At 36.1% G+C, this 23,627-nt stretch overlaps 1 protein-coding gene across 1 annotated transcript; it reads left to right on the top strand.

The window, feature by feature from the left end:
- Positions 1-5,252: 5,252 nt before the first annotated feature.
- On the top strand, positions 5,253-22,542 carry LOC128222116 (deoxyuridine 5'-triphosphate nucleotidohydrolase-like). Its single transcript, XM_052930974.1, has 6 exons — positions 5,253-5,483; positions 12,061-12,152; positions 13,250-13,294; positions 15,295-15,369; positions 15,888-15,958; positions 20,569-22,542. The coding sequence occupies exons 1-6, from the start codon at positions 5,320-5,322 to the stop codon at positions 20,623-20,625; spliced, it is 504 nt and encodes a 167-aa protein (XP_052786934.1). The 5' UTR covers positions 5,253-5,319; the 3' UTR covers positions 20,626-22,542.
- The last annotated feature ends 1,085 nt before the right edge of the window (positions 22,543-23,627 follow it).

Genomic DNA, 23,627 nt, shown 5'->3' with positions numbered 1-23,627 from the left:
ATTTTCGTTTTATTACTGAACTAATCCCCGATTAGGTTTGGATTTACATAGATATATTAAGTAGAGATCAATCCCAGAACGAGCCTCTCGTCCTACGGAAAGACCCTCCGTTGGTGATCACGACATTCGACCGGGAATTTACGATCATGTTTTTTTGCAAATATGAATGCTGTGGAATTGAAATTAATTTGGCTTTTTATTTGTTCAAAATATTTTGCTTTTTGTTGGATTTATCAGGGTCCGTCGCGTGTACCGGCTATGGCAAAAGCCCCGGCTATAAATGTAGAGAATAATAATAGTAGTTAACTACATTTTCTTAAATATTAATTTTGTTAATCGAATATTCGAATATTCGATCGAAAGAATAACCGAATATTCGAATATCAATTTTCCCATTCGTTTGCATCCCTAATAAAAATAGTATAAATTAAACTTTTGCCGATCAATAAGTATAGTACTTCTGTTCCGTTGTTGCTACCTATCATGGAATATTTCGTCGCTGACTCAGTTCAGTAGTCCCGTTTAAAAATAGTGCATAATGGTTTCCAAGGATACATATACATATACCGACGCTATTTTTAAATTTACTGGGATTTACGTGGTAGACAACCCAAATTAATTTCGAATCATAAAAAAAACACGATAAAACTGCGATACATGTGTTGTAAACGATGTGGCACATAAGTAAGAATGATTCAATGCAATGTAAACATTTTTTTTCTTTTTATTCTTGCAGTGGTATCATTTGGTGTAACCCCTTCCATGCCACCAGAGGAAAATGACATACACATGTGGTCAGAAAAAGATATTTAAAATATTTTCTTCAGTTTCACCCACAGTGCTTTTTCATATACCTTACTTATCAGTTACTCAGGATTGGACATTTAAGATGCACCCATGGATCTACTCCCAAATAAGCAGTACCACAAATGATATAAAAAAAAATTATTTTAATATATCGAAAAGAGTGAATAAATATCGCAAACAATGGCTCCTATGAAGGATACGGGATTACCGAGTTTAATTTGAAAGAACAGTGCAGAAAACACGGTATTTCCACCTTTTGAAATGATCTACTTTCAAATGGCCCGCCATCTTCTGATCGTGTTCGAAAAACCAATTTGCATAGATCATGCCAACCGGCATAAAGCGAAACGACAACATAAACGAAAGTAAAACGCAAAAAGAAAGAAAATGAACACATCGCCAGGATCGTCGGTATTTGTGTTTGTATGATTCTATTGTATTCATGCAGTTTATATGAAAAGTATGAATTTGCGTCATTTTCAAGAATACAAGTTCACTTTCTTGAATATTCGGGAGCGTCCCAGAGAAATGTATTCGGATATGTCCGAAATAGTATTCAAATGCTTAACTTGAAATCATTCAGTATCTTTCAACACATGATCACGGTGTTTGATATGTTTTTATTTTTAGCCACAAAACAGATTGTGTTATTTTTACATTGCATTTTAAACATGGTAAGCAGTTCACAAATTTAATTTAGTTTGTTGTTGAAAGATATCAGAGTAAAATACTCGATTTTCCCTAATTTAACTGGACCAGGACCCATTCGAAAACTTGAGAAAAAATCGCTGATGTATCAGGCCATGTCTACTGCTATGAATGGCTTGTAACTCTAAACACATTACTATAAGATTATTGATTTTTTTATTGATTTTTTTTTATATATATATATAATTTACAGTCCCCAGTCCCTTCAAGTGAATCGTCTACACAAAGCCCTTCGCGAAAGAGGCATCTTGAAGAGCTCTTCGCGAAGAAAAATACAAGTATGATTAATAAATAACAGTACTGTAGTGATAACTTTTTGTTATTTCAACATGCCTTCTATGTTATTACCAGAAACTACATGGTTTCAGAATGATTTATTACAGTCAACAGTTAAGTGTCCACCCTTGGGAAAAGGGGCTGCTTAAGACAGGTTTTTAAGCTTTATATAAACAGAGGCCGATTACATATCTTTACAACAACCTCGCACCACCGTCAGTATCATCAGTACAATTATCACAATCCGTTCGGTTTGGTAACGTATTGTCTAATAATATTTAAGGTGGTGCTAAAAACCGGTACCCGGTATTTTCGAGATGACAAATCTCGGTATGACATGAGCAGCTATTTATTGCCTATTGGAGGTAAGATTATCGGATAAATCAATATATATATATGTAGACAGACAGAATGTAACCTTGGTTTGAGATACACTGATTCTTTAACGTGCACCAGTGTATATCACTGAATATATACACTGGTGCACGTTAAAGAACCAGTGTATCTCTAACCAGGGTGGTTACATTCTGTCTGTGCACTTTACACCAAAAAAGCCAAAAATGACTAGTAATCTTATTGGAACACTAGCCGAATGAATGCGAGTATAAATAAGCTTACATACACAAATGTTTTCTTGTTAAATAAAACTCACTATTCCTTTTTCAACATATTCAAAATCCTGTACTTGAAACCGGGTCTGGTGATACCGGGATTTCTTAAGTGAATATTATATTACTCGTTACCGACTGTTACGAAAAGTATCAAGTAATCAACATAATCAGGTATTATAAACAGCTTTGCTGAAACAACACCTGTCCATCTTCGGTGAACATATGGCGCAATCAAATTATGAAGTTTGGTGAATGTTGATATTTTTGGCAGACCAGTGTAGAAATTCACATAGTTCTCACTATTCAGAGTGTTGTTGATATGGCTAGTGCATTTCAGTTGAAATATTGCCTGTTTCAAGGAAGACACTTCGGTTTTCAAACTTCTCTATTTCCATTTTCTGGTCAACAAAATGTTTAATCAATCCCACAATCATTGCTAACAGAACAAATATGGATGGCACCTGTTTGTTGCACTGTTCATTCCTATTGGGCTCCTGCAGAAATTATTCGGTAGGATCCTCTACAATAGGTGTAGCAATCAACATTTCACGTTGCTCTAACTTTATCTTACGGGCTCTCTTTCTGTCGTTTGGCTTGGTGGCATCAAACAGTGTCATTCTGAGCACCCGTTGTACTGCTCCTTCATATCCAAGATCAAGAGTCGGCAACGGGTTATGATCAGATGGCTTTCCGTCCTCGAAATGCCGTGAGCAGACCCTACTGTCTTTGGATGGAGACCAGGTCTTCTTTCCTTGGCACCGACCAATCACCTGCTTCCACTTGTCCCGCATTTCTGGATTGGACTTCCTTGTTGGGAATGCAATGAGCCTGAAAATAAAAAAGAATAACACCATATTTAATCAATTATACAATAACACAAGCTTATGCACCCGTTAATTGTAACCCCACCCAGGTCCAGGGGTATACCGCGGATAGCCGGGGAAATGGGCCATGTTTTTACCTTGGAGGTGGCCCGGGCTGTGAGGTGGTTTCAATTCACTTTCATCAACACTCTCATCCTGTAGCGTGACAAGTAATTTGATGGAAACAAGTGGTACAATATGATTGAATAGTGGTATCTTAGATAAACTGGGGGTTTTCATTGATGACCACATCAGCTCACATACCGCTTTTTTCTTTGCCGATACAGACCGACCTACCACATTTCCAGTCAATGCGTTTGTCATTTGCATATCCCGCGAAGGTGGGTAGAGAGACCTGATCGAAAAATGTTGATGTCGTTGTTGATGGTGTTGTTGTTGATGATGGTGTTTGTGATGATGCATACGATGTTGGTGGTGATGATGATGCTGTTATTGATGTCGATGCTGTTGTTAGTGATCATGAACGTGATGTTGGTGGTGTCGATGATGCTGTTGATGATGATGATGATGGTGATGATGATGATATGGTGTTTGTGATGATGAATGTGATGTTGAAGGTGGTGGTGATGATGATGATGATAACGATGTAAATGATGATGAAAATGGTGATGATGATGGTGATGATGATGGTGGTGTTGGTGATGTTGTTGGTGATGTTGTTGGTGATGGTGGTGTTGATGATGATGATGATGATGATGATGATGATGATGATGATGATGATGATGAACTTATGAAAAATGAAGGATGTGTGTTATGTGGTGAGAATGATGCTGATTGTACACACACTGTGGACTTAAGTGTATGTGACGTTGTTGAGACAGCAGAGCAGGATGATTCCCCATTGAGCTCAACTGTATTAACAGAATCACATGACATGAATACTCTTGATGTAAGTAGCGTGACAAACGTCGATGACAGACCAACAGAACCAACAGAACATCAAAACACGTCGTGTGATGATGTTTCTAATGTTACTGCTAGTCTTTCGCCGGCTGAACAATTTGACATTGATGGCGATCTGTGTGGATCATTACAAGAAGGGTTTCATGATATCAAAAAAAGGGCGCCTCCACGTGGTATGGCCTGGATGTGTATGGATATTGCGTTTATCATGAAAAAAAAATGAACAATTATGCATACACAACAGAACGCCCTCACAATATAACTTCAACTTTCTTATTTTTGGATCAATTTGGATAAAATTTGAAATATAAACCATTATGTAGCCTTTTCAATTATATGTTCAACAAAAAAATAATTTGTTAAAAATAAATGAGTTATGAGTGGATTTCACGTCTGGAAAAGTGGATTTCACTTGTCAAAATGTGGATTTCACTTCGATTTCCGATCTATTTTCGAAAAATTGCTCTAACTTTTTCATTTTTTGACCAATTTCAATAAAATTTGAAATATAAACCTTTTATGAGGCACTTTCTAATAAATATACAAAAAAACAGAAAATTATTTATTAAAATTAATGAGTTATGAGTGGATTTCACTTATCGGAATTTGGATTTCACCTCGATTTCCGATCTATTTTTGGAAGAAAATGAAAAATTGCTCTAACTTCTTTATTTTTTTACCAATTTCAATAAAATTTGAAATATAAACTCTTCATGAGGCACTTTCCAATATTTATACAAAAAATAAAAATATTAATTAAAATAACTTAGTTCTGAGTGGATTTCACTTATCGGAATCTGGATTTCACCTCGATTTTCGATCTATTTTTGGAAAAAAATGAAAAATTGCTCTAACTTCTTTATTTTTTGACCAATTTCAATAAAATTTGAAATATAAACCGTTCATGAGGCACTTTCTAATAGGTATACATAAAAAATAAATTATTAATTAAAATAACTGAGTTCTGAGTGGATTTCACGTTTTGAGTGGAAATCCACTGGATTCCTGTATCACCTCACACCGCCTTGCGCATGCGCACTCGTCCACTGTATTCCCGCTTAAATTTAACAACAACACATTCGGGGAGGCAAGTCGGAAAACATATTTTCGTCGATAATTGTCTTAAAACAATGCCGGTTGAAGCTGAAACACAGTTTGAAGAGGTCGCCGAACCTTTAGCAAAGAAACCCTGCACCATGACGAACCGAATTACTCTGAGGTTTGCGAAATTAACCCAGAAAGCCTTGACACCCACTCGCGGATCGAAATTGGCGGCAGGATACGATTTGTATAGGTAAGATAAAATAGATACATTTTATTTTGAGTCGACAAGATACAAACAATACAACATAATGCACCAGTCAGTTGTAACCACGGCCACCCTATGTCCGGGGGTATACCGGGAAAAAGGGCCGTGTTTTTACTTTCAAGGTGGCCCCGCAGGGCCGGGTGACCACTGTAGTTTTGTCATAGCGCCAGATTAAGCCGAGGTTGGGCCTAATAAAGAGTCACTGGGGTGCGGGGGAATTTGGCCGGGGTTTAACCATCTGCAGTGCGGGGATTTTACCCGGGGTTGGCTGGACCGAAAGTCAAAGTCCCGGCTATTCGACCTGGGGGCCGTGACTGGTGCATAAGCTCATGTGAGCTTTTAAACCGAATATGTATAAATATATTTGTGTATTGTATTGTGTAAGGTCAAAATCTGTTTTGTGCATTTTTCTTTAAACTGTTAGTAACACTCCTATGCACATGGTACAGGAGGTATAAAATTCAGCTCTCTTTATGCTTATCAAATAATGCTCACCATGAGCCAATTTCTGACCACTGTGCGCAAAATGGTAACGCTTTGAGCCATTAAACATAAATATGAAAATCTTTGATCGGATCTTTTGTCAGCAGTTTTTTTATCACTGGTTTGCAGATATTTTCGCAAAAATTTGCTCATTCCAAGACTAACAATAAAAAAAGTTGTTATAACTGTCAATCTTTGAGAGTGCAGCTTTAAGGAAGCCAGAACGAGGAAAGAACAAACTGGTTAACTCAGTTGGAATTTCGGTACTAGTGATCTGTAACAGTGCTCCAGCCAGGATTTAAAAAGGGCAGGGTGGAGTTTTGAAAATGGCAAGCTACATGAGTCGTGTAGGCGCCATTGCCAGGGGTGTAGAAATGGGCCGGAAGCCGGTAAAATAACCCGGTTACTTTAGCAACTTCACCCGGCTATTTATCCCCGCATCATCAAAAAAAAATCTGTTATTTTTTTGTCATGTTTTTATGTTTACATAAGTTTAAAACCCTGATTGATGGTATTGTTTATTTTGGTTTCCACGCGTTCGGACTACAATGCAGCATTAGCTCGATTCGTGACGTCATTAGTCCCATCCCCCTCTGGGATGTTTTCAAGTTCTAGGTTTGGGTTTCCCAGCGTTCCGAATACAATAACATTGGCTCGATACATGAACTCATTAGTCGCATCCCCCATGGGGATGTTTTGAAGTTTATGATTAGCGAAGCAATGGAGGGTGAAAAAAAGAATATTTTTTTCCAGACACCAAAAAGCGTAGTAAGTTTGCAACATGAGCGTGTCTGGCCTTCTGTTAGTCCTATTACCATTTACGCAACATTCCTTTTTTTATACGCGTGTTATCCGGATGTTTAACAAAATGAAACAAGCTTGCGGTGATGTCACTGCTAAAAATAATCCATTATTTTGATGAATTTTACATGTACCTTTGGTGAAATTTCGTACGCTTTTAATAAACGTCACAAAGTGTCCAGATTATAATTTCTTTTGGTTGTTATTAAAACGGAATTAGCTAGAACCACAGAAAATGAAGTTAGATGTTTAATTTTCAGAGTATCACAGAGATTCAGTGGCTGATAATAAGTGGTAGAGAAGAAGGTACACATACGATTAGGAGGGAATTGGTAGCAAATGACAAGGCATGTGGTCTGGAATGTTAAAATAGTATCCTGAATCTGCATTTGACAGTTGTTTGTTTTATTAGTTGGCCCTCACTGGTCGGGGGTGGGGGGTAAAACTCAGATCAGTGGGGTTGTTCTCAGATTCAGTATCATATTCAAGTACAGAAGTTTCCCTGTTTCCTTGTTACAAAATAAACATGCACCAGAACAGTCCAACCTTAGAAATTTTGGTTAAAAGGGGCTTAAAATCAATCCCACAAGGGGCATTGGCCCTTTGACCCTAACTGGGGAAGGACACCCAGACTACCCCACCCCCACCTACTTTTGGGATCTTCCCTGCTACTTCAAAACATTTCTACACCCCTGCATTGGGGGTGATCGTGGAAGGGGTCCACCCCTGTCACAAGGTGTTTTTTTTGGGGGGGGGGGTCTCCCCCTAGAATTTGTTTTGTTTACATACTCAATTTAAATCATTTTCCATGAGTTTCAGACTTATACAAAATGGTGTAGTTTTTTTCTCTAAAATTAGAAGGGTGTGTTTTAATATCAAAATTAAAATTTGTCTTTTTGTCTGTGGTAGTATGATTGTACTTGTCTGGAGTCTTCTTTAGTGCAATGTCACATATTTCTCCTAAAAATTATGTAAAATGAAGAAAAAAACAAACACAGTTAAACATTTGAAGCAATCAAATAAATAGATACACAAAAAAAAACAAATATGTAGGGGACGAATCTTAGTTTGGTACGATCGCAATTGGGTAGGAAGGTTACATTCAGCCTGGCTGTTATTTAATTGTCTTTGGTAAAATAATGTTTAATATGCTGATGTTTTAGAATAAAATGACAATAAAAATCACTTCCCTGGTTTAAAAATCACTTATAAAACATAGAGCATTGATAAAATAACTCAGAAAATCGTTCTGACAAAATGGCGGTTTCGGCGAATTTTGACAAGATCGTGGACATGATAGATAAATGCTACATAAAACATCAACATATTTTTGTGGGTAACTAAGAAATTTTCATCATGAATATTTTACAAATAAACTTTCAAAACTTTTACTGAAAAGGTGATGTATTTGATTGTGTCAGCGCCACCTTTCTTATGTTTTCAAATCGGCAGTGACCGTCTGCTTCAAATCAACAATTTTTAATTAAAATGGCGAATATCGACAGTACAATACAATTAACAATTATTTTTAAAGATTTGTGCTTGACAACATTTTTCACCATCCTTTCACATTTTCTATCGCATTTTAACGAATTTTCATGATTGAATGAACGAGTTCTCAATGTATATTCTGATTGGCTGACATGCAATAGCCCCACCTCCTGCCGATGTTTCCGTATTTGGCTCTATCTAATTATTGGATTAGAAGATGACCGATTATGAATACACAGGTCGTCTGCTCACTACACAAATACACACTTAGCTGTCATATGACTTGGACAAAGCACATGGGAAGATGAAAGGGCAGTACGGCATATTTTAAGCAGACAATGGGGGCATGGTGACGCCTAGCGGGAACACTATTATCATAAATAATACGTAATTTGTCTAAATTATGACAGCGGATTAAGGGCTGCTGCTCTTTCATAATGATTTCAATAGTAAAAAGGGCACTAACGGAATAATTGGCCCTAATAGAGTATTTGTGAAAAGGGCACTACTCAGAAAGGGGGCAGGGCGGTAAGAAAAGGGGCACGGTCGCTGCGCCATTGAAAAACGGCCTAGCTGGAGCACTGTAAGCTGTGGTATTTAGGACCACAACTTGCGTATTTTTCCTCCAAGGTTAACTTTAGGCCAGAGTTTTTTTATCTTTAGATTTATGGGAGATTTTTCAAAAAGTTGGGTTAAGGAGGAGGAAATAAAAATAAAATTAAAATGTCCCGAAGGTGAAATAAATAAAAAATAAAATGGATTTTTCTTCGATTTTTTTTTTTTTAAATCTTCTTATATCATGAAGACAAAACACACCTTACTTGTGTCAGCTATTTCATAGGCTGAACAAAGGGTGAAAGACCACCATAAAGTTTCAAAAGCATAATTAAAGATCCTTTTAAAGACTGAAAATATTTACCTTAACACAGTTCAAGCGCTTATTGAAATTAATAGTTAAATATATATTTGTTCAAATGCATCTATGCATATATGTGATGCATATATTATCAACCCATAGATTTTATGAAACATGTCAGTGTATAAAAGAAGTTTAAATGGCCATTTCTAACCTTATGCCCACAATATAAGCATCTCATTTTGATAGTGAAGTGATCAAACAATGAACAAAATTTAAGACACGGAAAGGAGGTCAAATGTTTTTTTTCTGTCTTTAACAAATAGCACCGTGACCATTTACGGTAATGTGGTATTCATATAGAAAATATAACCAAACATAGTCTAAGCCCTGATGGATAAACCTCTTCACTTCGATGTTTGACAGGGCTTACGGATGCATAGACAGTCAGAATCAATCTGTAAACTACATTTAGGTACTTCACCAAAGAAAATTCGGGAGCATTAAAATAAATTTGACAAGTGTCAAATAAGTTTCCAAATAAATGGTCTAAAAACTGATTTTAGAATTTATCCTGAACAATATCCTTTTAGTTCTAGCTATTGGGATGCCCTTGACACATTAGCAACCGATCAGTTTGACTTCTTGCACTGACTGCCTAATATGATCTTATGTTCCGATTTTTTCTGTCTTATCAGAAACAAACACTATGTTATTATTACATCATTTTCAGTATTTTATAACGATCTCAATTTTAATTCATTATTAAACAAATTAACAACTCGAACGTTAGAAAATACCTTGTGTTTTTGCTTCAAATATGTGACCGTGAAGCTGTGTGTTCAATGCTCCTCAGAGTCAAATTCAGAAAAAATATCCATTTTGACTATGATGAACCCGATATCATTTTGCAGTTTGTGTTTGTCAGAAGCTTTGCATATTTGCGCTGTAATCCAATTTATCCTTGTTAATATACGACGTTCGCCAACGACTTAGTTTCAAATGACAAATACAGAACCCATGAATTTCTGTCTCCTTATTTTGACCGGAAGTTGCGCAATCATTCCATGAATCGCGAACAACATACTAGATCTACAAAAAATCACAATATACAAGCCTCAAGTTCTCTACGGTTTGATTTCAATAAAGAAACATAAACATCGGAACGTCTTGATAGTAAAACCTTTCTAGTATAGCTGCAGAAATTGCGAGAAATAAGGGTAATGACATTGACTACTTTCACTTTTGACAGGACGTTGTTATGGTTACGGGTACCTGTTGTTTCCACCGCGTATTTTCGACTGGTTTACGTGGTATTGAAGTAAAAAGACCGATAATTAATGACAATTGGTACACCAGTTGCTTCTGAGAAAAGGGTTATAGAACACTAATTTTATTTTCTTCTTGACATTGGAGCAACGTTCGTCGGAAAAAATAAAAATAAAACTACGAAATTTGTTTTGGTTTTGCAATATTTAGGTACGGCGCTCCCGTAAATCTAAATATATAAAAACTCTGGCCTTACTGGTGTCGAATAAAAGGCAGAAATGACTGGATTGGCCTGGAAGGTTAATTGGGTGAAAGTGTAGTGTGTGGGTAAGAACCAGCTGCCTGGTTACCTTAGTTGGTTAGACACCCCAGCTAGTGTTCCACAACTCTGGGTTTAACCCCCACAGCTGGCTTGCTTTTCCTCCCAGGTTTACTTCAGAACTTGCCTTTTTGCTTCTTCATATTCCATTTTCCATGTTCCACCAAATTCATTTGGTTTGGGTTACCCGACCCTACCTACAGAATGGGCACCAACCCTATCGTTATTATGGGTAGTTGGTTAAAACATATTAAAAAAAAAATATATATATATATTTATATTTTTTAAGTCTGTTTGAATATGCAGTTTAAAATCTTTAAAGCTTTATTCAGAATAACATTTTAACACCATTCTAAAATGATGATTAAAATGTTCTTATATAAAGCCTGATAAAAAAAATAAAAAGTCTTACCTACCCTGCCTGCTTTTGAACCAAAAGTAACCCTAACCAAAGCTTTTTTAGGGGCCAAGGGTTTTGCTATTAGATCATTCTTTTAAGTGTTGAATCAATGTTCATAGGGCCAAAAAAAAGAGTTTGTTTAGGGTAACCTTCCCAAAATTTCTAGGTAGGGTAGGAAGGGATTTTTATTTATTTTTTAAATCTGTCGTAAGTTCAGTGTTTTCTTGCTTATGGCAGTCTTTCCTACATTGCTGTCATTGCCTGACTTTCTTAAAAATAATTCTGATTAAAATCTGCATTTATCCGCCCTTCGTAACTCTCTATTCGCTTACAAATATTATTTTGCTCAGAAATGGAAAAAAAAGAGTTAGGGTCGGCGCATTTTTATAGGTAGGGTCGGGTAACCTGAAACGGACATTATTTTTTTTTAGGCCTAGTCAGCTTTCAGGATCTTTTTACCTTTCTAAGCTGTAGAATATACTTACTACTTCCTTGGAATATATGTCTGAATATAAATGCATCTTTTAAATCAGGGCTTTTTCTGTCTATTTTGGGAAAAAGACCCTGTACAATTTGGGAAAATTTTCGTCGTAAAATGCGTCAATTTCGGAACAAAATTGCTGGCACGAAGCCAAAAACTTAGGAATGTTATAGTTTTCTCTGTCTCTTATGATGAGCAGGTTTGGGGTCATTGTTTAGAAAAACTGAACTAGTATCAGTTTAACCATTTATGCATAATGATTTTTTAAAATTTTCCTGAAATAAATGTGCCATATGTCAATCTAAAATGGTAAAAACTCGGTCACAGAACAAACTTTTCTTTTTTAATTGGGAATTTTTTGTACAGATTGGGAAAAAAAAAGCTATTTTGGCTTTGGGAATGGGTCCGAATGGGACCCGTGGGACCTTTAGAAAAAAGGCCTGTAAATGAATCTTATTTCAGTGCCTACGACATGATTATCCCAGCGAAGGGCAAGGCTCTCGTGAAGACAGACATACAGATCGCCCTGCCCGACGGCTGCTATGGACGAGTTGGTATGTAATAAAAGAAGATAGCTTAATATTATGAGTACAGCCATTTAAATCACCAGCCTAAATTCTTGCATTGAAAAGTTGGGCCCCTCCGAACATAAATTTTCAACATTCCTTCGAGGTTTTTACTCCTGCCAGGGATGTGTTTACCAGGATTCTTTTTGATTTCTAATAAAGATTACAAAAAATGTTTCAAGATTTATAACTAACATTCAATGTTTTCTTTTCAATCAGATTTGGCGAAAATTAGAAAAAGTGTCAGTCAATTGGGCTATCGGCCGAATTAAATCTAAATATCACCATTTTTTGACAGTCCTGACTCCTTACTAAAATTGTTATTGGTAAAATTTATGGCAATGTGTATTTCTCGGACCGTACCTGTACTGGTTTTTTAGTAATCGCATAGCATGTTCCAAAAGGTAAGATTGGAGTTTGGAACATTTGGAAATTTTGGCAATTTACCTGTCGATGCTTATCGCAAACATTCAGATTGTGTTTTTAGCGTTTTAAAATCATTGAGTGATTCACTGTGGTGACTTTGTAATGTACTGAAAAGGGATAACACTGCTTGATGTGAGTAGTTTAGTACTCATCCTGACATCAACACTCAGCTGAAAGTTAAATTTGACCAAAAAAAAGTGATGTAAGCATTATGCACCAGTCAATTGTAACCACGGCCCCCCCAAATCCAGGGAATAGCGTGGTCTTTGACCCTTGACAGCCTGCTGGTAAAATCCCCGCCAAATGCTCCCACACCCCAGGGACCCTGGGTAAGGCCCCATTCCCCGCTATTTTTGACGCAAGGACAAAACCACTACATTCACCCGGCACTGCAGGGCCACCTGGAAGGTAAAAACACGGCTCATTTCCCCGGCTATCCCCAGTATACCTCCGGACCTGGGGGGGCCGTGGTTACAATTGACTGGTGCATTACATCTTCATTATTTTATTACAAAACTTGAAAACTTTCCGAGAGACAGACCAAACCCCTAACAATTTTAGTCAGTTTGTTTCCAAATTTAATGGACAGGTTTTTTGCTCTGAATAGTCAGCATATGTTTTCCTTTCAAAAAGTTCACGTCCTACTTTTTCTTTTTCAGCCCCAAGATCTGGCCTGGCACACAAGCATTTTATTGATGTCGGAGGTAACAGGGGTCGTTTTTTCCAAAGTTTATACGTTATACAGAGATACAGATACGGGTCGTAATGGGCGTAAATACACTTTAAAAATCGCCAATTACAACATAAAATCAAACAGCTGTGCGTACCAGTACGATTAAAGAAATAAATAGGTTTGACTAAATGTTAAACTGGTTTGTGCACTTGAGAAATCCCCATTACACTTTAATGAATGACCCAAGGCCTAAAGAAAATTGTTTGGTTAGGGTTACATCCTTTTCAAAAATAGGTAGGGTAGGTAGGCTTTTTTGATATTAGGCTTTATATAAGAATGTCATTTTCATCATTGGATAATGGTGTAAAAGTTATCATCTATATAAGCATTTAAGGGATTTAACTACATATTGAAAAAAAAAAAAGGATTATTTTTTTCAAACTGACTATAAAAACGGTAGGGTCGGTGCCTATTCTCTAGGTAGGGTCGGGTAACCCGAACCAAATGTTGTTTTTTTAGGCCCAAGGGTGTACCATAAACTTGACTAAATTGCATAAGGGTGTAACATACTCTTTTAAGTAAAAAAACTTTTCCATAGCTTTGGTTATAGATGTACAGATCAGGAATAATCCTGAAATTAATATTGAGAGCTAAAATTTCAGATTGAAAATGTTATTCTAAAGGTAGACATGTATAAATAGATGCCATTAACATTTTAGGTAGAAATACCTTGGACTTTTTTTTTCAAGCTGCACTCTCTCTGAGAACGTTTTGACAACTTTTTAACTTTGTGTCTTGAGCTAATTTTTGCATTAATGTCTGGAAAGCAAAATGTTTGACATAAGATCAGATCGCAGCCTTCATATTTACGTTCAAAAATTAAATGTTTTTTGGTTAAAAGTATTACTATGTAAACAGTAAAATTATATGGAAAGTAGCGATCTGATCTTTTGTCAGCAATCTTAGATTGCTGGTTTCCAGACATTTACACAAAAATTAACTGATTCTAAGACAAAAAATAAGGGTCAATCTATGAGAGTGCAGCTTTAAAACACCTTCAGCCTGGTTCTAAACTGTTTACTCTTGCTTTGGGCAGGCATCACTTGCATTCAATTTGAATCAGATTTTCAGATTTTCGGTTCGAATCGACCTGCCCGGGGAATTTGAAAAATTTGCCATTTTAATTTACAAAATCGAACAGCCATTGTACCAGCTGTCAGTAATGTTGCATACTTTATTAAATTTCTTTGGGCATTAAAAATCTCATTTTTCTTGCATTCTCTTGTCCATCAACTAATTTTGTTTAACTTGGGAGTTTTGCAAAATATCAAAATAATTTAAGATGCAAGTACGTATTACCTGAAAAGAGAGAAAAGATATAAGACACAAAGTTACAAGTTACAAAGATACAAAATCAATATACAAATATATTTATTGCTATGAAAACCTTTACCTTTTTGTATGTATGATACAGAAGTATAAAAAAAAATATACCGTGGCCTAGTGGTAAAGCTCTGCCTACGAAGTGGGAGGTCGTGGGTTTTTTCCCTGGCCGCGTCATACCAGGAAGACGTTAAAAGTTGGTACAAGTAGCTCTCTTGCCTGGCGCTCGGCATTTAAAGGGTAGTGCTTGTAAAAGTGGTGTACTCAGTACTGGTTTAACCCAGGAAAGTTGTACCCCGTGTATCGGTGCTTTTTACCGAACACGTCAAAGAATCCAGGAGTCTCTTCGAAAAAGAGCTAGGGTATTGCACCTGGACTTCCTTGTATCCCATCACTGTCTCTTCAGGGTGGTGTCCCTTCAGCAAAAACAAAGGACCCCATTGGAAATAGGTGCTTGCACTTTCACGGGTTATCCTTGACCGCAAGGACTAAAGAAATATATACCTACATACAAAATCTGGGAGATTTTTATACCGTACTAGGAAACAAAGTAAGGATCGAAATTCCAGGGGAATTTTTTCCCCGCCAGGGAATATGGCATGTACGAACTGCTTGGGGGTATGAAACGTAATTGTGTTTTTCTTTCAGCTGGTGTGATTGACCAAGACTACAGAGGCAATGTTGGCGTCATCATGTTCAACTTTGGAGAGAACGAGTTTGAAGGTGAGGGGGTTGTGATAGTTGAATTGTGTTGTTATCAAAGGCCCATATAGAAATAGTTAACAGATTTAAAATGACTCTTTAGGTGTGTTTTTTAGACCAAGTTTAGGCATAAGTTTGGCCCCATTCCAAATGCTTCAACTTGTACTTTCCCCTAAAGTGTTCCATTTCTTAATATATATATATATACTGCATCAGGAAGTCTTTTTGATAAAGGGTTTTTAGTCGTAACTTAAATAACCTTAAATCTGTATAAACATCACCAATGTCAAATACATTGAATTTGGGTTTTATTTCATCAAGTTAGTGTTCATTTTTTTATCAAGTTTAATCACACAAATATGTAGCAAAATAATGAAATAATGACAATATTGTTTCAATAACAACTTAAATAGACAAAGATCTTTACTGAAACTGGCCCCTAGAGCTCTGCTTTTGATTGTCATAGTAAATCCTTATAATGTCAAAACTGTGACAACTTGCCAGTTAACTCTTCTTACTCAGCTGTCATTGATTTTCAGTGAAGGCTGGTGACCGTATTGCTCAACTGATATGTGAGAGAATCGCCCTGCCGGAGCTCGTGGAAGAAACGGTAACTACATTCTACAATTTTTAGCTTGACTATTCGAAGAATAAGGAGGGCTATACTACTCTGCGGTTTAATATGTAGATTAAAACAGTTAAAGGTCTTATGTCCGCCTTGTTAAAACGATGGGAGGGATTATATCCGCCTTGAAAAAAATGGAGGGGGGATAATGTCCACCTATACAAAAATGAGTGGGAGGGATTTTGTCCTACACTAGTAATTAACATCAGTCTTCTCATCATAAACACTTTCTATGCCCCCAAAGGTGGGCATATTATAATCGCACCATCTGTCAGTCCGTGTGTCGGGCTCAATAACTCGTGTCCAGGCTGTAACTTTCTCTTGTATGGACAGATTTTAAAATAACTTGCCACATGTGTTCCACATACCAAGACGACGTGTCGGGTGCAAGACCCGTGTACCTACCTCCAAGGTCAAAGTCACACTTAGGTGTTTATTCACAATGGAATGCTGCATATATGGACATAGAGTATAGGTCGTCATGTCCGGGCTGTAACTTTCTCATATATGGATATATTTTTAAATAACTTGCCACATGTGTTCGACATATTAAGACGACGTGTCCCTACCTCAAAGATCAAGGTCACACTTAGTGTTTATTCACATTGGAATGCTGCATATAAGGCCATTAGAGTATAGGTTGTCGTGTCCAGGCTGTAACTTCCTCTTGTATAGACTGATTTTAAAATGACTTGCCACATGTGTTTGACATACCACGATGATGTGTCGCGTGCAAGACCCGTGTACCTACCTCCAAGGTCAAAGTCACACTTAGGTGTTTATTCACAATGGAATGCTGCATATAAGGCCATTAGAGTATAGGTTGTCGTGTCCGGGCTGTAACTTCCTCTTGTATAGACTGATTTTAAAATGACTTGCCACATGTGTTTGACATACCACGATGATGTGTCGCGTGCAAGACCCGTTCTACCTACCTCTAAGGTGAAAGATACACTTAGTGTTTAGGCCAAAAAAAAAAATAGGTTCGTTTCCGGTCTCCTTCCCCAAAAAAAGAGGGTAGGTAGGTAGGCATTTTTTTATTTATTTTTTTTGGGGGGGGGGGGTGTTCTAGAATAGAAGGCGGCTGACTTTTATTCAAAAACAACCATATTAACTGCGTATGAGACAATTTTAAAAGGTACTAAAGCATAAAATGTAAATACAAGTCCATTCATTTATTAAGAACTGTATAATGTGTATTAATTATAATGTATAGATATACATTTTCTAGAATATAAATGCATGTATTGTTGAACATGTTTGTCTGTATGACAGATGTCGAAAAAGAGTGCCTCAGATTTGTCAATTTTTCATATTTACCAATTTCACATTTGTGCTATAATGCTATTCTTATATTTGATAGAATATTAAAATTCCAAACATTGTCAGAAGCTGTTTTTGTCACTTCAATGATCTCCGAAGTACACCTGACCCGTGTTCACAAAGCGTTTCCATTCTCAACTGAATTAAGAGTATGAAACTTAATTTCTTATTTAAATCTCAAAAATATGTTTAGTACTAAATTTAAGACACTAACTATTTGAAAGTGATAATTAGGTACTGGTTATCTGACTTATTTGGAGTTTAAACCTGAGGTTTGGTAACACTGATATCAAAATTTGTCATACTACCTTTATAAAAGCAACATCAAAAACTTGTTTATTTTTAATTCCTTTAAAGTGGAACTCCTTTAAAAATTGTACCAAGGAAATTTAATACAATTTGGGAATTATTTTAAATTTTATATTAAATAAAAGTCCTTCTACAAGTGTTTTCAGGCCGAATAATTTCCTACCGAAGCTCATTCCAACGAAGTACCAGAACAAACTTATTTTCACAAGCTTTGCAGAATTAACGTTAATAGCAGAATATGACAGTGACAAAAAGACAAATACAAGTTTAGTTGATAAGACACAGTAATTCATTGCAGGTGATATCTTAAAAACATGGCCATTATTTTGAAATTTGAACGAAAAATATATGGTTTGCCAAAATACAAACACTATACCTTCCAGGGTTCTCAATAACTTTTCAGTGAACAGGCCGTTTATAAAAAGTAACAGGCCCAAATTGGGGGGGTAATTTTTTTTTTATGTGAGCGCGTCATTTCCTGCATTCTGGGGTTATTTGAATGCCTTTTAAATCACCCCTTTCAAGTGCAATTTTATAAGTAATATCCCCTAAATATGCAGATACAAGTACTGCAGAGCAGTAGTTGTATCAGGATCTATATATATCATAATGCAATTATATTTATTTACCAAATTTCAACAACAAAATATCCATTTGAAAATTGTATTTTCAACACCATATACAATGTATTAACAAAACTACAATGCAATTGTACTGTGAAAATACATAAGGCACATTGAATTAATAAGAACAGTATTCATTACGCTTATCCCTGTTATTAACACATGTCACTGTCCTCATCCGATGAACTGGAAGAGTAGTAGTCCCCCTCCCCCTCAACAAGTACTGTCTGAAATAATATAAAAATGCAGGAAATGGCACATTTTACATTTCATTAATACCACTTTAACTTGGTACTGACATGACAGTTTTAAAATGTCAGTAAAATTTACATCAATGTGTCTTAAAATAAAAAAGGAAACAATTCACTTTCAATAAAAAAATTAGTCAATGATTAGCTTGCTGCAAATGCAACTGAAATCAAAAGTACACTATCTTTTTTACTTTTTTTTTGTTTTGTTCAAAACACTTGCAATCAAAATGTTTTCTTATAAATGGGACACACTGTCTAATTTTGACATCATGTAGTTGCAAATTTGTATTAAAATTGAAGTTTAAGCAAAAATTTAAAAATTTACCTTACCCAACCCACTTTATATTTGGTGAGTCTTTAATATTGCTACGATTTATACAGAATAATGATAATGATAATAGAGTAAACTTACCTCCTTATCAAATCTTCGTAATAATGCATCTTGTACGGAATAAACAACGATCAAAACTTCAAACAAAATAAACGGTGGAAATCGAACGTGAAACAATAAACAGAACACAAAATTCATAAATGCAACTGTTTTATTTCATTTTTATCTTATACTCACTCGACACAGGGTGAAAGAAATCGTGTATTTTTCTTTTCTTCATTTTTACTAAAATGAGACGCTTGCTTCCAAGCGTTTTATCAATCGTCTATCTACACGGACTAGTGAAGTTTATTAAACGGCGCCGTAAAGAAATATGCGGGACCGGGCGAACGCTAATCAAGTCGTCGTATTTAAAAGGCAATAACTTTTTTATTCGTTGACGGATTTTAAAAATTTAAATTGTAAACGATTTGGGAACTTTTAATTTTTGTTACTAGGCGATTTTGAACCGGCCCAAATGCCATTTGAACCGGTCATTTTGGCCGGCGGCCGGTTCTTATTGAGAACCCTGCCTTCAACATCAAAGTTTGTTGCACCAGACATTTCCGTAGAGCATTTTATCGTCACGCTCGATTTACCAACGTTCGTATCATGGTAGATATGCCAAACATCTTCAATATTTTTATTGTTTGGCAGGCTTACTAAAATATTTTTATCGGTTTTATTGTGGGAGCAACGTTTCAATTTCAGTCCCAACACTGACGAACTCGACATGGGTGCCGCCATTTTAATAGACTGCTTATCAAATTACCGAATTCGATATGAGACCAAAGATAAGAAAATTAACGGAAAGAAAGTACCGAAAAGTACTAAATATGTGCGCAGTTAACTTTTACACCAATAAAAAGTATAGGGTCGGCGCTGAAATAAGAGGGTCGGTCGGGCGACTGGAAACAGACCTATTTTTTTTTTGGCCTTATTCACAATGGAATGCTGAATATAAGGACATAAGAGTGTAATTTGTCAAGTATGGGTGGTATTTTTTATGTTCCGGGACAATTTAAAATAACTTGCCATATGTATTTGACACAAAAGGCAAGATCAACTTTTCATGTACTGACCTTGTTCATAGGTCAATGTCACATTCAGGGGCATTTGTCACATACTGTGACAGCTCTTGTTTAAAACATAAACTGTCAAAAAAAAATTTCACAGAATAAAGCTGTCAACAGCAATATATGAGTGACATTTGTGAGAGATTTTTGCGCTATTTGCAAGAAAATGATCTTCAACATTAAAGTATATTTAAAAAAAAAAATCTCGACCTACCCTACCTAATAATTTTGGGGATGTTACCTTGAACAATTTTACTTTTATTAGGCCTGATAAACATAATATTCCCTGGGTTTGAGTGATTGTATCTCAAGATGTTGTTGTTGTTTTCTGACAGAGTTTGGACGACATAAACATAATATTCCCTGGGTTTGAGTGATTGTATTTCAAGATGTTGTTGTTGTTTTCTGACAGAGTTTGGACGACATAAACATAATATTCCCTGGGTTTGAGTGATTGTATCTCAAGATGTTGTTGTTGTTTTTTGACAGAGTTTGGACGACATAAACATAATATTCCCTGGGTTTGAGTGATTGTATCTCAAGATGTTGTTGTTTTTTGACAGAGTTTGGACGACATAAACATAATATTCCCTGGGTTTGAGTGATTGTATCTCAAGATGTTGTTGTTGTTGTTTTTTGACAGAGTTTGGACGACACAGAGAGAGGCGATGGTGGTTTTGGCTCAACTGGAAAGAATTAGAGAGCTCGTCTGCAGTGATCCAAACTTCTGGTAGAAGTTCAGTTGAAGATGCATTCAAAAATGGAAGGGTTCAATCCAACCTAATATGTAAATCTAGCGGGAGAACGTAAGGAATCATGTGTGGCTTGTGAATGGAGTGGTGAAATTAAGTATGCATTATGTAAAATTTCAGGGGCTTAAATAGAATATATATTTATATTTATAACAAGATTAATTTTGGAGTGATGATCTTTGAACGTTTCATAATTTAATGCGTCTGTTTTTGGCGCTTTGTAAACAAGACACAGAGTTTTTTTATTTGAAAATAATCTTTCATGAGATTTATAGTCTTAGAAGCGAAAACAGGATTTTGGGACCAAATTTTGTAACGGACTCATTCCAAAATGTTAAGTAATGTTAAGATTGTGTAAAAATGTGTTCATGAAATAGGGAAGTCACTGTAAGATATTATGAGATGTAAGGCCTCTGAATGGTGAAATAGATGTTAGTAGTCATCAATGCTGTTGATGATTTTGTTAAAATTTGAGGGCTGGGTCGAAGACTGAAGTAATTCCACATAAAAATGGAAGTAATGTCTGTCAAGCGCTGAGCCCTCTATTATGTTTTAAGCAGTGAGAGCAAAAAGGTTTGAAGTGATATTAGGTAAAGACCCACTTCAATCCGTTTTGCATTCATCCTAAAAATTATGTTTTCTTTGAATATTATATTTACATGTTCTGTCAATGATACTGTTTGTTTTTTGTTGGTCAGGATATATAATATTATCTAGGGCTGGGCTTGCTGGGCTCACTGGGTTTGAGACCGAGGTGACTCTATATTCATATAGAGGAATGTCTGTCTTGGGCTCTGTCCTTATATTGTGGAGCTCCATCAGTTTTAATCATTTATCAAAATTATTATGTCCAGACTTTTTTTCTGGCCTTCAGGAAAATTATATTGCGCTCAAAACCTTTGAAGATACTGAAATTTTAATTTATTCAACAGTGTTCTACACTAAAGGTGTCCCTGGATCCTGGGGTCATCAAATTTCATGTGTTTACTTGTTTAGTACTTTAAACATTTCAAGCACTGATTAGTATATAATATTATAAATATTTCATTGTAAGATGCTTAAAGGGTGGCCTTTTAAAATATTGAAAAAATATGAGCCATTTGCTTAAACTGAAAATACAAAGTAACTTTTTTTGGCGACTTCGGATCACATAATGTCTTTGCGCTAACTTAAAATAGTAATATCTCTCAGGAATGTGATTTACAGAAACATATGAGAATACACACAGGAGAGAAATTCACGCAGTAACCATACACATGTGTAAGACATGATTGGGATTTCTGTCAGCAAGGCGAACACGAAGGAGAGAAGCCATGCAAGTCTTATACAGTATGTGATGCTGATTTCTCTCTGAAAGATGATTTACAAAAACTATATGAATACACACAGGAGAGAAGCCATGCAAGTGTGATATGCGTGATGCTGATTTCTCTCTTAAAGATGATTTACAAAAACTATATGAATACACACAGGAGAGAAGCCATACAAGTGTGAGATATATGATGCTGATTTCTCTCTTAAAGGTGATTTTAGACACATATGAGAATACACACGGGAGAGAAGCCATGCAAGTCTTATACAGTATGTGATGCTGATTTCTCTCTGAAAGATGATTTACAAAAACATATATGAATACACACAGGAGAGAAGCCATGCAAGTGTGATATGCGTGATGCTGATTTCTCTCTTAAAGGTGATTTACAAAAACATATATGAATACACACAGGAGAGAAGCCATACAAGTGTGAGATATGTGATGCTGATTTCTCTCTTAAAGGTGATTTACAGACACATATGAGAATACACACGGGAGAGAAGCCATACAAGTGTGAGATATGTGATGCTGATTTCTCTCTTAAAGGTGATTTTAGACACATATGAGAATACACACAGGAGAGAAGCCATACAAGTGTGAGATATGTGATGCTGATTTTTCTCTGCCAGGTGATTTACAGGCACATATGAGAATACACACAGGAGAGAAGCCATACAAATTGGAAGACAAGTGGTTCAGCTTTTACACTTGAATATCATATTTTTCAAAAGCCAAATTTGAATTCACATAGGAGAGAATCCATACAAATGTAAAATTAGTAATACTGCTATTGCGAAGAAACCTTATTTAAAGAGGCATTTTAAGAAGCCCCAAACAATCATTACTTCAAAGTAATTCTCCCAAACCACAGCCCAAAATATATCTGCCCAATAATCAATGCCTAAAATAGGCCCCCAAAAAGTAGAGCCCAAAATAGCCCCTCTCATCTTGTTTTGTTTTTTGTTTTGTTTTTCTTGAAACTTTCTAAATTGACAGAATCTGTAAATGTAATTATTCATTGTTTAATGTGAGAAGTGCTATATATTGTATTTTTTCTCTTTTTTCAAAGGGGGATACCACCAATTGTGTTCAAAACTTTGTAAATAGATTTGTTTGTATGTTTCTGAATTATGTGTGTTCTATGTGTGTGTATCCATTGATCGGTTCAACCATGTGCTTCCATTTTATACCGGTCAAAATCGGTTCAACCTCGTGCTTCCATGTAATATCGGTCAAAATCGTTTCAACCTCGTGCTTCTATGTAATATCGGTCAAAATCCGTTCAACCTCGTGCTTCCAAGTAATATCGGTCAAAATCCGTTCAACCACGTGCTTCCATTTTATATCTGTCAAAATCGGTTCAACCACGTGTTTCCATTTTATACCGGTCAAAATCGGTTCAACCATGTGCTTCCATTTTATACCGGTCAAAATCGTTTCAACCTCGTGCTTCCATGTAATATCGGTCAAAATCGGTTCAACCTCGTGCTTCCAAGTAATATTGGTCAAAATCGGTTCAACCACGTGCTTCCATTTTATATCTGTCAAAATCGGTTCAACCACGTGCTTCCATTTTATACTGGTCAAATTCGGTTCAACCATGTGCTTCCATTTTATACCGGTCAAAATCGGTTC

The sequence above is a fragment of the Mya arenaria genome, chromosome 16 (assembly GCF_026914265.1).
Source record: "Mya arenaria isolate MELC-2E11 chromosome 16, ASM2691426v1".
Lineage (NCBI taxonomy): Eukaryota > Metazoa > Mollusca > Bivalvia > Myida > Myidae > Mya > Mya arenaria.
Note: the sequence above shows the minus strand (reverse complement) of the source record. Positions and strands in the feature narration are given on the sequence as shown.

Excerpts from the sequence above, each read along its gene's own strand:
- LOC128222116 (XM_052930974.1), top strand. The coding sequence starts at position 5,320 with ATGCCGGTTGAAGCTGAAACACAGTTTGAAGAGGTCGCCGAACCTTTA. Across the intron at positions 5,484-12,060 it reads GCAGGATACGATTTGTATAG|TGCCTACGACATGATTATCC; the intron begins GTAAGATAAAAT and ends ATCTTATTTCAG. Across the intron at positions 15,370-15,887 it reads TGGAGAGAACGAGTTTGAAG|TGAAGGCTGGTGACCGTATT; the intron begins GTGAGGGGGTTG and ends ATTGATTTTCAG.